This window comes from Acipenser ruthenus, chromosome 2 (genome assembly GCF_902713425.1).
Source record: "Acipenser ruthenus chromosome 2, fAciRut3.2 maternal haplotype, whole genome shotgun sequence".
NCBI classification, from domain to species: Eukaryota; Metazoa; Chordata; class Actinopteri; order Acipenseriformes; family Acipenseridae; genus Acipenser; species Acipenser ruthenus.
Window position 1 is genome coordinate 84,557,552 of NC_081190.1, and position 16,142 is coordinate 84,573,693.

The 16,142-nt window shown below is 38.5% G+C and overlaps 1 protein-coding gene and 1 long non-coding RNA gene across 2 annotated transcripts in view; both read right to left on the minus strand.

Annotated features, from left to right (window-relative positions):
• Window positions 1-16,142, minus strand: part of LOC131701940 (uncharacterized) — an 84,162-nt gene that overhangs the window by 25,626 nt on the left and 42,394 nt on the right. The gene's annotated exons all lie outside the window — the stretch shown is intronic.
• On the minus strand, window positions 2,535-4,806 carry LOC117409347 (fatty acid-binding protein, intestinal). Its single transcript, XM_034015262.3, has 4 exons — window positions 4,690-4,806; window positions 4,166-4,338; window positions 3,202-3,309; window positions 2,535-2,839 (listed from the first exon to the last, which is right to left on the minus strand). The coding sequence occupies exons 1-4, from the start codon at window positions 4,754-4,756 to the stop codon at window positions 2,789-2,791; spliced, it is 399 nt and encodes a 132-aa protein (XP_033871153.2). The 5' UTR covers window positions 4,757-4,806; the 3' UTR covers window positions 2,535-2,788.

Consider the following 16,142-nt stretch of genomic DNA (forward strand, 5'->3'; position numbering starts at 1 on the left):
GGCTGGAGAGCGGTACACGAATGAGTGTCTGCAGGCAACAGTGAAGCATGGTGGAGGTTCCTTGCAAGTTTTGGGGCTGCATTTCTGCAAATGGAGTTGGGGATTTGGTCAGAATTAATGGTCTCCTCAATGCTGAGAAGAACAGGCAGATACTTATCCATCATGCAATACCATCAGGGAGGCATCTGATTGGCCCCAAATTTATTCTGCAGCATGACAACGACCCCAAACATACAGCGAAAGTCATTAAGAACTATCTTCAGCGTAAAGAAGAACAAAAGAGTCCTGGAAGTAATGGTATGGCCCCCACAGAGCCCTGATCTCAACATCATCGAGTCTGTCTGGGATTACATGAAGAGAGAGAAGCAACTGAGGCTGCCTAAATCCACAGAAGAACTGTGGTTAGTTCTCCACGATGTTTGGGCCAACCTTCCTGCCGAGTTCCTTCAAAAACTGTGTGCAAGTGTACCTAGAAGAATTGATGCTGTTTTGAAGGCAAAGGGTGGTCACACCAAATATGGATTTGATTTAGATTTTTCTTCTGTTCACTCACTTTGCATTTAGTTAATTGATAAATATAAACTATTAACATGTCTATTTTTGAAAGCATTCTTACTTTACAGCATTTTTTCACACCTGCCTAAAACTTTTGCACAGTACTGTGTGTGTATATATATATATATATATATATATATATATATATATATATATATATATATATATATATATATATATATAAAATCAGAAAGACTGCTGCAGGGCTTCTAGTGTTAAGGTCAGTGGCGGCTGATTGGCTGAGCCTCAAATACTTGTAACTGTGTTTTTCTGGGTCTGAGGGGGGATGCAAGAGGGTGCATGAGGTGTGTGTGTGAGTGTGGATTCAGAGAGAGGAGAATCATGTGCTGTGAGCTGTGCTACTTGCTGTGAACCTGTTGCTGCAAATAATCTGCCTGTCTGCTATTGAACCGTGATCTGTTGTCAAGAGTGCCTTCTTTTTCCGATAGCAATTTCATTCAGTGCTACAGTATAATTCTTGCTTACGTTTTGGTTTACTGAAACTTGCGTTAAGCATTTAATACTACGCTAACAGTGTTTGGATTGTGCATCAAAGTTATACTGCTATTCACAATTCAGTTACTGTGGTGCAATATAATACTGAAGACTATGGCTTACTACTGATACTGTACTTGTATTACTGTTACGCATGTAGTGTATGGAAAAAGGCAAATGATTTATACGTTTAGATGATTTTAAATGTGTCTACCATTTAATTTTAGTCATATTTCAAAAAGTAATTTGAGGCTAGATATTGCGCATATTTGAAACACATATATCAACGAAAAATTGGCCTAAAAGCAGAACGGAAAGTAATAACACCCCCCTCCGCTTTCTGGTTCTGAAAGATGGGCAAGTGTGATCAGAAATGAGGCGTGTCTAGGGTTTCGCTTCTTTTGGGTTTGAAGAACGAGGTTGCTATTTTCCTATCAGAAATCTGGCAACCCTGCACTTAATGGGATAGAGTGCAAACGAAGAACCAGCTGAACAGCTAAAGAGCAGTAAAGTTATCAAGAATGAGTTGAATAAGCTTGTGTCTGTAATTCCATCATTATTACTTTTGATGAAAATTCCATTCTACCTTCTACTAGGGTGAACAACTTGGGTTATATCTTGGACCCTGAGCTTTCCCTTAGATTCCCATCTTAATTCTGCTATCACTACAGCATTCTATCATTTCAGAAATGTTACCAAATTGGATAGGAGCGATACAGAGTCTGATAAATGCATTCATAACCTCTCCTCTTGGTTATTGTAATTCTGTGTCTGTTGGTATACACACAGTACACCTGCCACTAAACTCAGGCTTCAGCTTGTCCAGGACACAGCTGCCAGACTACTTTCTCATACTTGTCTTTCTTAACAGATTACTCCAGTGCTCAAGTCCTTACATTGGTTACCAGTGACCGAATTGATATTTAACAATTGCAGATTGAGAATAAAAACTAACATTTATAGAATACGGATCCAAATAAGTGGTCAATAAGGAACTCTCAAATAAGTGGTCAATAAGGAACTCTCAAATAAGTAAGGAGTAAATGATTGTCCTCACACCTTTTATTACCAACATGTTCTATCATGTCCCCTGTTATGCAAATAGTTTAACTAAAGTGAAAGAAAGTACTAGATGAGGACCAGGTCAAAACTGTATTTTACTCTTTGAAATATAATGTATTTTAGTCCTGTACAAGTCTACTGTATTTTGTAGAGTAGTGGTTAGGGCTTTGGACTCTTGACCGGAGGGTTGTGGGTTCATTCCCAGGTGGGGGACACTGCTGCTGTACCCTTGAGCAAGGTACTTTACCTAGATTGCTACAGTAAAAACACCAACTGTATAAATGGGTAACTGTATGTAAAATTAATGTGTTAAAAAATAATGTGATATCTTGTAACAATTGTAAGTTGCCTGGATAAGGGTGTCTGCAAAGAAAATAATAATAATAATAATAATGATAATAATAATAATTCCAAGGTTGCAATTGTGATTAACTTAATTTAATTGAGAGTACAATATAGACAATGCAAATGAACAAACAGAATACCTTGTATTTATTTGAAATTGCAGAAAAACATTAGTGCAAACAGTTTAGGCATTACATTGCAATTGTTACCAAATAGAGAAAAATAAAAAACAGCATATTCATATAGAGTACTTTAAGATATTTCATTGGTGCGCTTTGGAATAAGTAAGCTGGTTTCTGTCTTTATTATTCTCTGTTGAAAAGACAGATCTCTAAGCCCTTTTGAAAACTCTTTTGGCATCGACTCCTTCATAATGGTAGCTCTGTAAACGATACAGAAAAAAGTAAAATAAATGTTAAACTCAAGGTAGATTTTCCCACTAATTAGATACAGACATGTCAAAGCACTGGTTTTTGTTAGCGATATTTATATTGTTTTTATATATATATATATATTTTTTATGAAAGTGTAGGTTGACCGGGGCCCATTCAAGTATTTTTTTTTTTTTTTAAATAGCATTAAAGCCATCAGTAGTACTTAATATGTTTGGCTGTAACTCATAGGGGCCTACCATCTAAGCCACTTACCAGCAAGACATTTAAAACGTGAAATGACAACTTGTACAGCACTTGCGCAGAAGGCTTTCATTTTCAAAATTAAATGAAGAATTAAAATGGACTTTACCTGGACAAGCTCATTATCAATGATTTCTCGGACAGTGAGGAGTTCCTTGCCGTTGTCTTTTCTGGTGAATTTGCCAACTAACTTATCTCCCTCCACGGTCCAAGTGCCCTGAGACAAAAATCCGGTAGGTATGAGAATGCTTTTTAATGTTGCACACGGTAACAACAATAACAACAGAAAACAAGCAACACTTTCATGGGCCAAATGAAAACGGGTTCATGCATTTGTAGCAGAAATTTGCCTGGTGCTCAAGTTGTTGCAATTCAGATAACTACTATTAGGTGACATGTGTTCTAGAGTTAATTAGGTGATCCAGACTGCTTTGCTGGCAGGTAATGGGACAAAATATTAAAACATTAAATACAAATTGTAAAGTGTGCCTTTTGTCATTTTGTGATTATAGTCAAGGGTGCTGCAGTTCACCAGAGCATAGCTGGAGGGTCGTCTAGATGCAAATAATCTCTGAGTGGCACTGGGAGGCACTGTGTTGTCATGTATGGAAATAGTGAGTTATTACTTCATACAATTAACTACCCCAAGCGTGCTTCAATATTTAAGTAATGGAGCTATGGGTCTGTAGTGTAGGCACAATTCCTCAAACTGATCCAGCAGAAAAGGCAACCTATGAAGAATGATTCAAATCTGTACATCAAATGTGTACATAAAGAATACTTAACTGTAAATGTGTGTTTTTTTAATGAGTAATTCACTGAAGATAAATATGTCTTACTAAAACTACTGAAAATCAATTGCTTTAAATGCTATAAAATACTAAACACTTTCAAATTCACTCTTCATTTTATTATCCGGTTTCTTTTCACTGTTACAATCAACACTCATAGTTCAGCCATAACTGTAGTCCTGTAAGCTGGTAATGAATGTGTATTAATTATTTTCTATGAAACTGGCTATCTAAGAAGATATGTACAGTATATGTTAATCAATGAAAAAAAAAAATTCTTACCCCGATCTCTGTTCCATCAGCTAGGCTGTATTCAAAGTGAACTCCAAGGGTGAATATGATTTCTATAGTGCGAAAGGCACTGGACTCATTGACAGTGAACTTGTCTCCATTTTGTGTAATGGTGACTTTCAAGTTGTCATGGGCTGCCAGCTTCCTCTTCACCAAATTGATACCTGTCAACGAATCATTCACCTATTTCAAGACTCAAATGCCGAGATATAAATAATGTATTTTGAAAAGTAAAACATTTATATGAAGATATTTGCACTAAATTGCATTAGTAGCTCCTGTTATTGTGTGAGTTTCAAAATTCCAAGCTTAGCAAGCATTTATTAATAGATATTGACAAACTATCTGTGAGACTAACAGCGAGATTTTCCACACATGCGTAAAATTGTTAAGGCTGACTGTTTAAAGTATTCATAAGTGTAGTTTGCAGGCCATATTTAGCACTTTATACTTACACTTTATATTAATTTATATTAATTTATATTTTACATTAGAAAATAAAAAGCTGGGCTTACCCATCTGTTCCATAAACTTGTCATAGTTGTCATTTTTGTCAACTTTCCAGGTGCCGTTGAATGCCATGTTTCTAACTGGAGTGAGTTTCTGCAATGAGTGCACAGCCTGTCCAGCAGACTCATCTTATAAACCATGGCTTGTAATAATGTCGGTGCGTTATCTACCTGATAATCTCAATGGTGATGTGGCTGTTTAAAGCTCAAGACAAATTACTTTGTCAAGGTTAAATAAATATATTACAATATTGCAGTGGACAAGTTCACCTACAGTTGCAGTTTTTGCATAGGTACTGTAAGTTTTCTCTCCATGAAAGAGTGCAACAAACCTAGTACAATACCTGCACATTAAAGTGGTTGTAGCTCAGAAAACTGCGCACGTTCATTTTCTTCCAAGTTCTCAAATGTGCTGTTTCAAAAGAAAATATGATAGAATAAACATGTATTTTTATACTACTACACTAGGTAAAAGAAAGTTCTCAGTTTGCTTGCACTCTCATGCAAATCTGTTGCACTTACACTTCCTGGATGATTTCACCTCAGCAGTGGGGTCAAAGAATCTTACTGGCTGCAAAGCATATCAGTCAGCTGGGGAGGCAGCTAGCTGGTTACAGACAGGAAAAAAGGCCCTGAAGGTTGACAGAGCAAATTAATCTGAAAGCAAGGCTTGCAAACAGAGATTTATGTATCCTAGTGAAGTATCAGATATCAAGCTGTAAAATGAAAATACCTGTTTGATAAAACAGATTATTTTCAAAACTATAACATAATTTGTGAATAGAGGTGCATGCGTGGTTTGTAAAATGTATGGAATAATTTTGCTAGCTACAATCACTTAGTGTAAGTGAAGCTCTGTTTTAAATACAGAATGATTATAACATACAGTAACAGATACTGACTGAATTTGAGGCCTATGGTGGAATTCTATTGCTCATAGTGTTGAAAAGTGACACACAGTGGTCAGTAATGCTGAAGCTGCAGGCTGGGTGCTTGATTGCTCTTTTTTAGTGTGGCTCACCCATCGAAAAAAAAAAATCTTCATTATGTCGAGATTACAACATAATTTATCCCACGATCTTGAGAAATTGGAAGTCGTGTCTGTTAGTAATTCACGGATTCCACATCAGTGTACACCACCCTTAGACATATATTTGGAAGGCCTGGTCAAAATCCTGAGAAATTATCTCAGGAAAACGGAAGTAATGACTTAAATTGTCTCAAGATCCTTGGATAAATGATCACAAGATAGCGGAACGGTAATATTGAGATCCTGATCTCTAGTGATCTCGACATAACAAACTTTTTTTTTTCTTTCTATGGCCTCAACGAGCTGCCGTAGGTTTTTAACCCAAGGGGAACAATGTTCCACTATAAGGTAAAAACTGCTGTCAATATCTTTTTTTTAAACTCCCATTTATTAAACTGAGAACAATTGGCTAGGCTTTACCTGATCCATCATTTTAATTATTGTATCAAAGGGCACTATTGACCACTCAACTACAGACCTTTTTTGGGCATCAGCACAAACTATTTTTGTTCATACTAGTTTTAATCTATGGATTTAAAAATACTGGTAACAAAACAGCTCACTCTATGCTAGTATATTTAAATGGACTGGCCCAAACTTTCTAGATTTCAAGTTCTGTTGAATATGCCAGTTGAAAACAAAATATATTCTTTAATGTAGCAATACATTGCAGTACAACCCTTGATTTCCTATTGCTTATTTCCTTAATACTGAATACTGGTGTGGTATAGAAGATGACTTTACAATAGGCCTCAGTTGTGAAATGGTCTTTTATACTATGGTGGTTTTAAAGCTAGATTTTACATTTTACATTTCTACCTTCAGATTTCCTAATTTGTCCTGAGGCTGGATAGGGACTGTCTACTCTAAGACACATTAGTGGTCTTTTATGATACATTGCCATTTGCCAAAGTATTTTTACAATCAGCGCTCCAGATAAGCTGTGTACTGAGGGGTAGATGTACTAAAGTGTTATCGGCTGTTGCAATAGTTGCAAACGAGGCAGAAGTCTTGGGTGAAATGCACTAAACATGCACAATACTGTTAGCGACTTTTTAGGGAATGCTTTGCGGCAGCAGTTTTTATTTGGATTAATATGTAATTATGGGAGTTCCTGCATAAATTCGAAAAAAGGGGCAGAGATATAGTGCAAATGAGCGTTCTCAAATATTATAATGAGATGTACTAAAGCTGCAGATAATTGCACTTACAATTGCATCAATTTGTTCAGAACATTTGAAAGTGTGTTTTAAACAGTTGCAATTGTTGCTGGCATTTCACAGTCTGCTTTTTCTTGTGCGAGGCAAATACCCAAATACCTATTTTTCCCTAAAAGCAGGGTGTACTTACAAGCCTTGAAAACAAATTTCTATGACATTCCTGGTTCCCCCAATGTCTTGGGGGCAATAGACTGCACATGTGCTGCAAACCCCTCCAGCTCATTCTGAGCATCTGTATAGGAATAGGAAACACACATATTCTATTAATGTACAGGTGGTTTGTAATTGTACTCAATTTAGCACTGCACCACCAACTAACGAAAAAAAAAAAAACTGCCAATATACAGTTGGCTTATAAGCTACTCAATTAGTGGTATAATGCAAAATGTGTTGCTGGTCCCTTGAAATTCGTATTAACGAGAATTGACTGTCCTCCTGTAAGTATCATAACTTGTCAAAGCAGCACCATGATCTATTATGACTGAGTAGGCCAAGTTAATAATAATAATTAAAAGAACGCTAAAATCATTTAGTTTTATTATTATTATTTATTTCTTAGCTGATGCCCTTATCCAGGGCAACTTACAATTGTTACAAGATATCACATTATTTTTACATACAATGACCCATTTATACAGTTGGGTTTTTACTGGAGCAATCTAGGTAAAATACCTTGCTCAAGGGTACAGCAGCAGTGTCCCCACCGGGGATTGAACCCACAACCCTCCGGTCAAGAGTCCATAGCCATAACCACTACTCCACACTGCTGCCCCAGTGTTAAAATATTTTATTCGCCAATGTGTACAATGCAGCAGCATGATTTATTTAGTGTTACCGGTAGCCCACAGCCTAAAGTAAAAAGAAAGTGCGCTAGGTATTCATTTGATTTTACTACTGTACTGTATACTGTATAGATATGGTGGTTAGGGCTCTGGACTCTGGACCGGAGGGTCGTGGGTTCAATCCCAGGTGGGGGGACACTGCTGCTGTACCCTTGAGCAAGATACTTTACCTAGATTGCTCCAGTAAAAACCCAACTGTATAAATGGGTAATTGTATGTAAAAATAATGTGATATCTTGTAACAATTGTAAGTCGCCCTGGATAAGGGCGTCTGCTAAGAAATAAATAATAATAATAATAGGTCTACTGTACAGATTTATATATTTTTCATAATGTAATGTGCAGCCTACCCAAAACACATTAGTGAGATTTCAGCGCAATGATTTATACATTTAATATAAATTTGAGCACTATAAATGTATGTTTGTGCGATTTTATTGTATTTTTTTAAACCCGACACCTTAATGTCAGTCAAACATATCCGGTTTAGCTGGGGGCTACTGTATGAAAAGCTTTTTTATAGAAACACATTTTTTATTTGGGGGTGAAGGTGGGGTGATTAAACTCCCTTTCATTATTTATTCGAAAAAATGTTGTACGACTCACAATTCTAGAGATCTTGCTAAGATGACGCAACAAATATTTAAATTAGTATATTGCGGCTCTCTTTATTAACATATTTTCTCTTAGTACATATGACAAAATGTATACTTTGTGAATTGTTGCAACAGAAATTCAAATTGCGGTATGTTTGCGCTGTGACTGGCCTATCTTAATACATGTACCCTTGAGTGTTTTACATATTGAAAAAATATAAATTGAGCATGATATTTAAATGTAATGCAGTTTTGCTGTGCATCTTGGGTTTGCATGTTATCAATCTTCATGCACTTCATTGGTTCCCAGCATCTCAATAGTCAATTATGAATTTACTGCATGTGGTTGCTAGAGAATGGACCTGGGAACTGTCAGAAACACATCAATAAGTTTGGGTTTTCATTTTAAAAATGTTTTAAAAAAACTATGGTTGAATCCTCACTAGCAATGCGTGTTTGTGACTGGTGAATGAATGACTGGATTATTCAGAGCCGACTTAAGCACCTTTCACACTGGCGGTCCAGACCCGGGTCCTGGCTACCCAGGTCACAATCCCAGGTAATGTGAAACTACGTACCTGGGTCGTACCCTGGTCCCAGTGACCCACCTCAGGATGTAGGTCTATACGCTTTGACCCGGGTTGAGTGAGAAAAAATGCTTGACGGCCGTTCGTGAGCCGATGCAATAACAAACAGCCACGCCTGCGTGAAGGTTTTACTTCTGCAAGGAACATTTTGTTTATTCTGTTTAGCCGAATTTTTGTTGCTTGAGACACACCATGAGCCAGATTGCAGCAGGGATGAAGAAACATTTGCTCTAATCAACATTTGGGACGACGGTTCAATCCAGAGAAGCTTGGATGGAAGCATCTGTAACAAGCTGCTTCTGGGGCATTGATACTCATATTGTTTACTTGCGTCTGTCACCCAGGTCAACCCTGCTTTATCAAAAGGAGTGTGAAATCACGTACCCGACCCGCATGACACCGGGTCCTGACTTTAGTCCCCCTCAACCCAACCTACCAATTTACCTATCTGTCAAACTATTTTTTAAAGTAAAGCTATATAATAAATTCAATATTTTGTGTTTGGAGAGAGTTGGGATGCTTTATTATATTGCTATAGCAATACAATAATATATTTTCTTTATTTGCATTAGTGCTGTATCGGTACCGTTTTTAAAAATATTAGAAATACACAGTATGAGCATGCAGGCTATTTGTTCAGTATATTCTATCTGCAGAATTAAAAAAAAAAAATCTTGTTTCTGTTTGTATTTGCTTCACAGTCATGTTGTTTGTGGTTAATAATACAAGTAAGAATAATTCTTGGTTTTGGTTTTATATAATGTTGCATTTTAATCACCCATAATGGAGAGTAAATTACTTAATGCCCTTAAAACCTCATCTGGAGTGCTGATTACAATACTGACAAATGTATATTGAAGTAATTTAATGATATATATATGACATTGTAACTGAACTGTATACTTTATCTCACACGAAACAATGACCTTTGAAATTATTATACTGTACTTATTATAAAGTTTGAGATCAGTGTAAATATTCACTTTGGCATATTTGGAAAGGACTCCTGTCTTTATCTTTTCTTTTTATTATACACTATATAGAAATTCTGTGAATTAAATGTAAATCTAACTGCAGACTGGGCCCTTTCAAAGAAGCTTATGAGATACAGATTAAAAAAGATAATGAACCAGACACGTGATAACAGGAGAAGTTGGTCAGCAGGCATGTAAGAATCATGGAGAAGCAGAGATGGAGTTTAGCAAATTTTTGTCATAACAATAAACAACAATGCATACTGCCTTGAAAGGCCTTAATATTACTATTATTATTTATTTATTTAGCAGACACCTTTATCCAAGGCGACTTACAGAGACTAGGGTGTGTGAACTATGCATCAGCTGCAGAGTCACTTACAATTACGTCTCACCCGAAAGACGGAGCACAAGGAGGTTAAGTGACTTGCTCAGGGTCACACAATGAGTTAGTGGCTGAAGTGGGATTTGAACCGGGGACCTCCTGATTACAAGCCCTTTTCTTTAACCACTGGACCAGCAGCTCCCCTAGAGAGAGTCTTTGCTGCAGAGCATTTATGTTACTATGAGCATGTTTAACAGTGCTCGGTTATAGCCCAGCTTCAGTGTAATCTTCTCAATGCTCACTGCACAAAAACTGTTGCAGTGCATTTGACAATTGCTGCCAATTACACATAATTCAAAAAAATACCTGGGAATTATCACATGGAGACTGGGTGCTTAACAATCCACATTTACTTTTTTAAGGCAATGAGGGATCATTGGGCCGAGCTGGCCTCGACCTCCTAATGGAAGGTTCTCGGAGAGCCAGTGGGAACCCCCGGCCAAATCTATCTTAACAATCTCTTTATCATTCCAGGTTCCCTGGGGGCAGCATACATGCTCCCCAGCCTTGGAGGACGATCGGTTCAGTCTCACTTCTGAGAGAGTGGTATCTCCCTGAGCCAGGGGAAAACCTATGCCAGTGTTGATCTTTGGCCCCTTTGCATGTTCATTTCATTCTCTTTCAGAATTCCTGTTGCCCCATGTGGCTTTGTCTCAGAGGTCTCGCCGTGACGATCTTCCGAAGTGTAGGTTTTCCTTGTTAGTCTCAAATGTATCTCCTTCTCTTCATTTTTCCCCTGGTCGGAAATAACACTTGCTTCCAAGCCTTGGAAGACGATTGGTTTGGTCTCATCTCCGTGAGGGCGGCTTTCTGCGAGCCAAGGGGAAAGCATGTCATCTTCCTAGGCATAAGCACATAATTCCTATTTCAAGTCCCAGGGCTTACTCCTCGCAGCCCTTGCTCCTGTTCCATCAAATGTCATTATTGTTATGTTTCTAAACAGATCTTGACACTAACATCACATGAAAAGCAGTCAGTGGAAAAAATCTTGTTCTCCTTGTTGAAGAAGCAAATCCTGCACAATTGTATGTCATGAGTTACTGCGGTTCTAAAATGCTAGCATCCTTCAAAGCAGCATCCTCTATTGTTGGATATTTCTGGTCAGGAATCAGAGACCAAAATGCAAGGCTTGTAATGTCATTTCTCATTGCCTTTAATGATGAGTCATGTAGCAGGTCAATCAGTCCCATTTGCACATCAGCTTTAGAGAAGCCCAACATGCTTCTGATACTTCTGTTAAATTGGCTGTATAAGGATCATCAATGCATTGAAGCAGGCAACGTGGTTTGAAAATGCTGAAAGCAAGACGAGACCTATATTTTTTCGTTATACAAAAAGTGCTGTCACAAAAAAAGATTTTCTTTTTCTTCCTCAAAACAAGAATGTTGTCAACCAAAAAAATTAATTATTTTGACCAATGAAAATGCAAGTCTCTTTGCGATTCCGGCCGGTACCCGGCCTACACCAGAATTTGACCAATAAAAAACCGCGAGTGTAATCCGTGCAGCAATCAGAGAAAGGCAAATATTTGAAGCAATGATGCAATTGTGTCATGGGTTACTACAAAACCCTGTTGGATGCATTTGAGACGCATCAATTTATAACCATGTAGTTTCCCATGTTAACCAATTTCTGCCAACAAGAACAGTGCTACTTCAGGTATATCTGACTTTAATATATAATGAAAATTAGCTCATAGCTAAATCTGGGTGCAATACATCTTATGACATGTTATAAATGTTAAAAATGATACGTTGTCCTTGTCAAATAAATAAATAAATAAACAAATACATTTCTAACAGTACAAGTTATTTGATTTTAAGACCCTTGGTAAAGATCTTATACAAAGCATAACTCTATTTAAATTACTCAAACATTGCAATATTTCTCGATGACTAAGGCCAAGGTTGAAATAAAAGTGAACGATTTCTGACACATCTGCCATTCCTGTTTAGCTGACTGTCAAACTGTAACCGCCACGCAATGGAAGAGCTTACCAAATGATTTCACTGGTAATTAGGAAAAGTTATATATATATATATATATATATATAATTATTATTATTATTTTAAAGTCAGTCAAGTCAGTCGAATGAAATCCAGCGACAGGAAGCAACCCACAGTAGGATATCAGCACCCCTGTCATAGACGTGAGGAGGACTTGCATGGACACAGTTAGTGATGAACCTAATGATCCTTGTGAACCCGGTCAGACAAACCAGCATAAGAGAGAAAAGAACCTCAACGGGCACAAGCCTGGAGTTAAATGGCCAAGAGCTTGTGAGAAAACTGCATGGGACACAGTAAACACAGATCTCTGCTTTGCATTGGAAAGGTTAAGTGGAACAGTTGAAAAGAAGCTGGATAAATTTGGGGACATCATCTATGCATATGGAAGCGAGAGGTTTGGAGTTGAAAAAAGGAAGGAGAAAGTACAAACTATTCCTGGAAAGTCTAGACGGCAGCAGGAGATTGAACGCTTAGTTAGAGAAAGGAGACAGCTGAGGAAGCAATGGAGAAGAGCAGAACTAAGTCAGAAGGAGGGACTCAATCGCTTACAAAGGGTCATAAAAGATAAGTTTGTAACTTTGCATAGAGCTGAACGCCTACAGAAACGCTACAAAAAGAAGGAGCGAGTGAGAACTAACTTTTATAAAGACCCATTCAAATTTGTAAAGAAGTTATTCACCAGTGAGAAGAATGGCACTCTAAAAGCATCTAAGTTTGAGCTGGAGAGATATTTGGAGGAAACACATACAGATTCAAAAAGGCAGGAGCCTATGTCAATTCCTTCAGACATCCCACCTATCAATACCAAATGGAGCACTGTGCACCTAAGTGGAAAGAAGTAGAGCAAGCTGTGAAAAAAGCAAGGGCTTCATCATCTCCAGGGCCTAATGGAGTTCCATACAGAGTGTACAAGAGTGCTTCAGGAGTTCTACGAATCCTGTGGAAATTGATGAAAGTGGCATGGGAAAAACAGGTTGTACCAAGAGCATGGTGCCGAGCAGGTGGAGTCTTTATACCTAAAGAAAAAGATTCTACAGACATCAGTCAGTTTCGTCCTATTTCCCTATTAAACATAGAAGGGAAGATTTTCTTCAGCATTATTGCTCAGAGATTGTCAACTTACCTATTAAAGAACTGCTTCATTGACACTTCAATACAAAAAGCGGGCATTCCAGGTTTCCCAGGATGCTTAGAACACATCAATGTGATCTGGCAACAAATTCAATCAGCTAAAAAGGAGAGGAAGGAGCTCCATGTGACATTCCTGGATTTGGCTAATGCATATGGTTCAGTGCCACATGAACTTCTCTGGGCAGCATTTGATTTTTTCATTGTACCGATGACAATAACAAATCAAGGAGCATATCTATAATTAAAGGTAAAGTAGTAGATAAAACGTTCTTCATTAATGGTGAGGCAATACCAACAGTGTCTGAGAAGCCAGTGAAGAGTCTGGGAGATGGTACGATTGGGGATCTAAAGGACACAGTTTGTGTGGGAGACGTTAGACAACAAGCAGTGGAAGGGTTGAAGAGCATAGACAGCAGCGCTTTACCGGGCAAACTGAAACTCTGGTGCTTTCAGTTTGGTCTACTGCCAAGGCTGCTGTGGCCACTGACTGTGTACGAGGTTTCTTTGACAACAGTAGAGCAGCTGGAAGCTTTAATCAATTCATAGATCAGGAAATGGTTGGGAGTTCCACGCTGCCTCAGCAGAGTGGGTCTTTATGGTAAAGGAATACTGCAGCTACCAGTCTCTGCTCTAACCAAGGAGTTTAAGTGCGCCAAGGTTAGATTGGAAATGACATTAGTAGAGTCACGCGACAAATGAGTAAGGGAGGCAGCACCTGTGTTGAAAACTGGAAGAAAGTGGGCGGCAAAGAAAGCTGTGGAGGATGCAAAGGCTGCCCTTCAAATTGTTGATATCATGGGGCAAGTTCAGCATGGAAGAGGGGGTCTTGGTCTCAGTTCAGCTCCTCCTACATGGCACAAGGCAGCCCCAGCTCAACGGAGGAAGCTGGTAGTCAACGAGGTGCAAAAGCAGGAGGAGAGGATGAGGTGTATAAAGGCCATTTCCCAGGTCAAGCAGGGAGAATGGATGAGATGGGAGAGTGTGGAACAATGCAAGATTGGCTGGCAAGACCTATGGTCAATGGAACAGAGCAGGATAAGTTTCCTCATCAGGTCAACATATGATGTTCTCCCATCACCACAGAACCTAAACCTCTGGGTAGGAGAGGATCCCTCATGTCCTTTGTGTTCATCACAGGCAACATTAAGGCACATTTTGACAGGATGTAAGGTGGCTCTTAGCCAAGGACGGTTTACTTGGCGCCATGACCAGGTGTTGCGATGTTTGGCCTTAGCATTGGAAGACAAGCGTAACATGACCAATAAGTTGCCACCTGTTCCATCAAAACATTACACACAAAAGACAACATTCCTCCGCCCAGGAGAGCAACCACCAAGAAAAGGTGTTAAAACTAATCCTCGCCCAGGACAACTGGAAGCTGCTAGAGACTGGAAAATGCTGGCAGATGTTGGTCAATGGCTTATTTTTCTACCTGAGATTGCCACCACTAACCTTCGACCAGATATTGTAGAGTACCGGGTACATTAAATAGATCAATGAGTCCTGCTTTCAATACACTCTGATGAAGACAATATGTCGAAACACGTCAGCGTATCTGTTTTTACCTTGTTTTAATGAATAAAGTATGAATAATTCACACACTTTTGGGATATAGACTTTTATTTACCGGAGTTGCTATCTCTTTTTTCTTTGGTGGTGGCAACATCTAAGAAATGTAACGTTTTCTGGGGCGAAGCACCTTGTGTCTGATTAAATGGACTGAAACTTCTCTGTAGTGCCAGCTATATTTTCTAATTCATTCTCTCTCTCTCTCTCTCTCTCTCTCTCTCTCTCTCTCTCTCTCTCTCTCTCTCTCTCTCTCTCTCTCTCTCTCTCTCTCTCTCTCTCTCTCTCTATATATATAGAGAGAGAGAGAGAGAGAGAGAGAGGTTTAAGAATGAAGAGGGCAATGTTCCCAGAAAACTGTTAAAATAATTCAGTCAAAGAGATGGTAATCTTGGAAATGTACACTAGGGGCTGGGAAGCACTTGAACTTGTCTCTCACAGGGTTATATTATATACTGATGCACAAAAGAAACGCAACACTTGGGTCTAATGGATTTAGTCAAATATTTTAAACAGAGGTATCAAACTAAATCACAGAAAATGTGAACAAAAATACAGATAAAAAAATCATGATAGGTTTTCAGTATAAAACATAACACATTGTCAAAATGAAAACATTGGATAGACTGCTGTGGGATGTTCTGCCACTCTTCCTATGCAAGTGCAGCCAGCTGTTGAAGGTTGGCTGGTTGCGGTTGCCCCACCGGTTGGCTGGAACAACGCAACAGTCAGCATAATGGTCCTGGGCCTCTGCCTTCCAGGGCGTGGCCTGTCCCTCACAGAGCCTGTTTCCTGGTTTCTCTGGACTAGTCTGCTGATTGTTGAAGCAGAACATCTCATTCTCTGGGCAACTTCTGTCACTTACAGACCGCCTTCAATCATGTAGATAGAAACTAGGCAATCTTCATTACTCAAGCGGGGCATGGTCGTATCTTTCGTTATTCTTGCGTTAATTAAAATCATGTCTTTTCGAATGGCTATTTATACAGATTCTTAATCAACTAATTTTGGCAATTTTAACTCAACTCAAATAACAAACACTGAGCACCTGGCATTTTTATGAAATCACATGACTTGAGCTCAGTATTTTGTTATCCCAAGGAACAATACTACTCAAAC

Bases quoted from the DNA above. Each gene is read 5' to 3' on its own strand.
- LOC117409347 (XM_034015262.3), bottom strand. From the start codon at position 4,756: ATGGCATTCAACGGCACCTGGAAAGTTGACAAAAATGACAACTATGAC. The intron at 4,339-4,689 runs GTAAGCCCAGCT...ATTCGTTGACAG, and splicing joins CAAGTTTATGGAACAGATGG to GTATCAATTTGGTGAAGAGG. The intron at 2,840-3,201 runs GTAAAGTCCATT...TATCGTTTACAG, and splicing joins TTGATAATGAGCTTGTCCAG to AGCTACCATTATGAAGGAGT.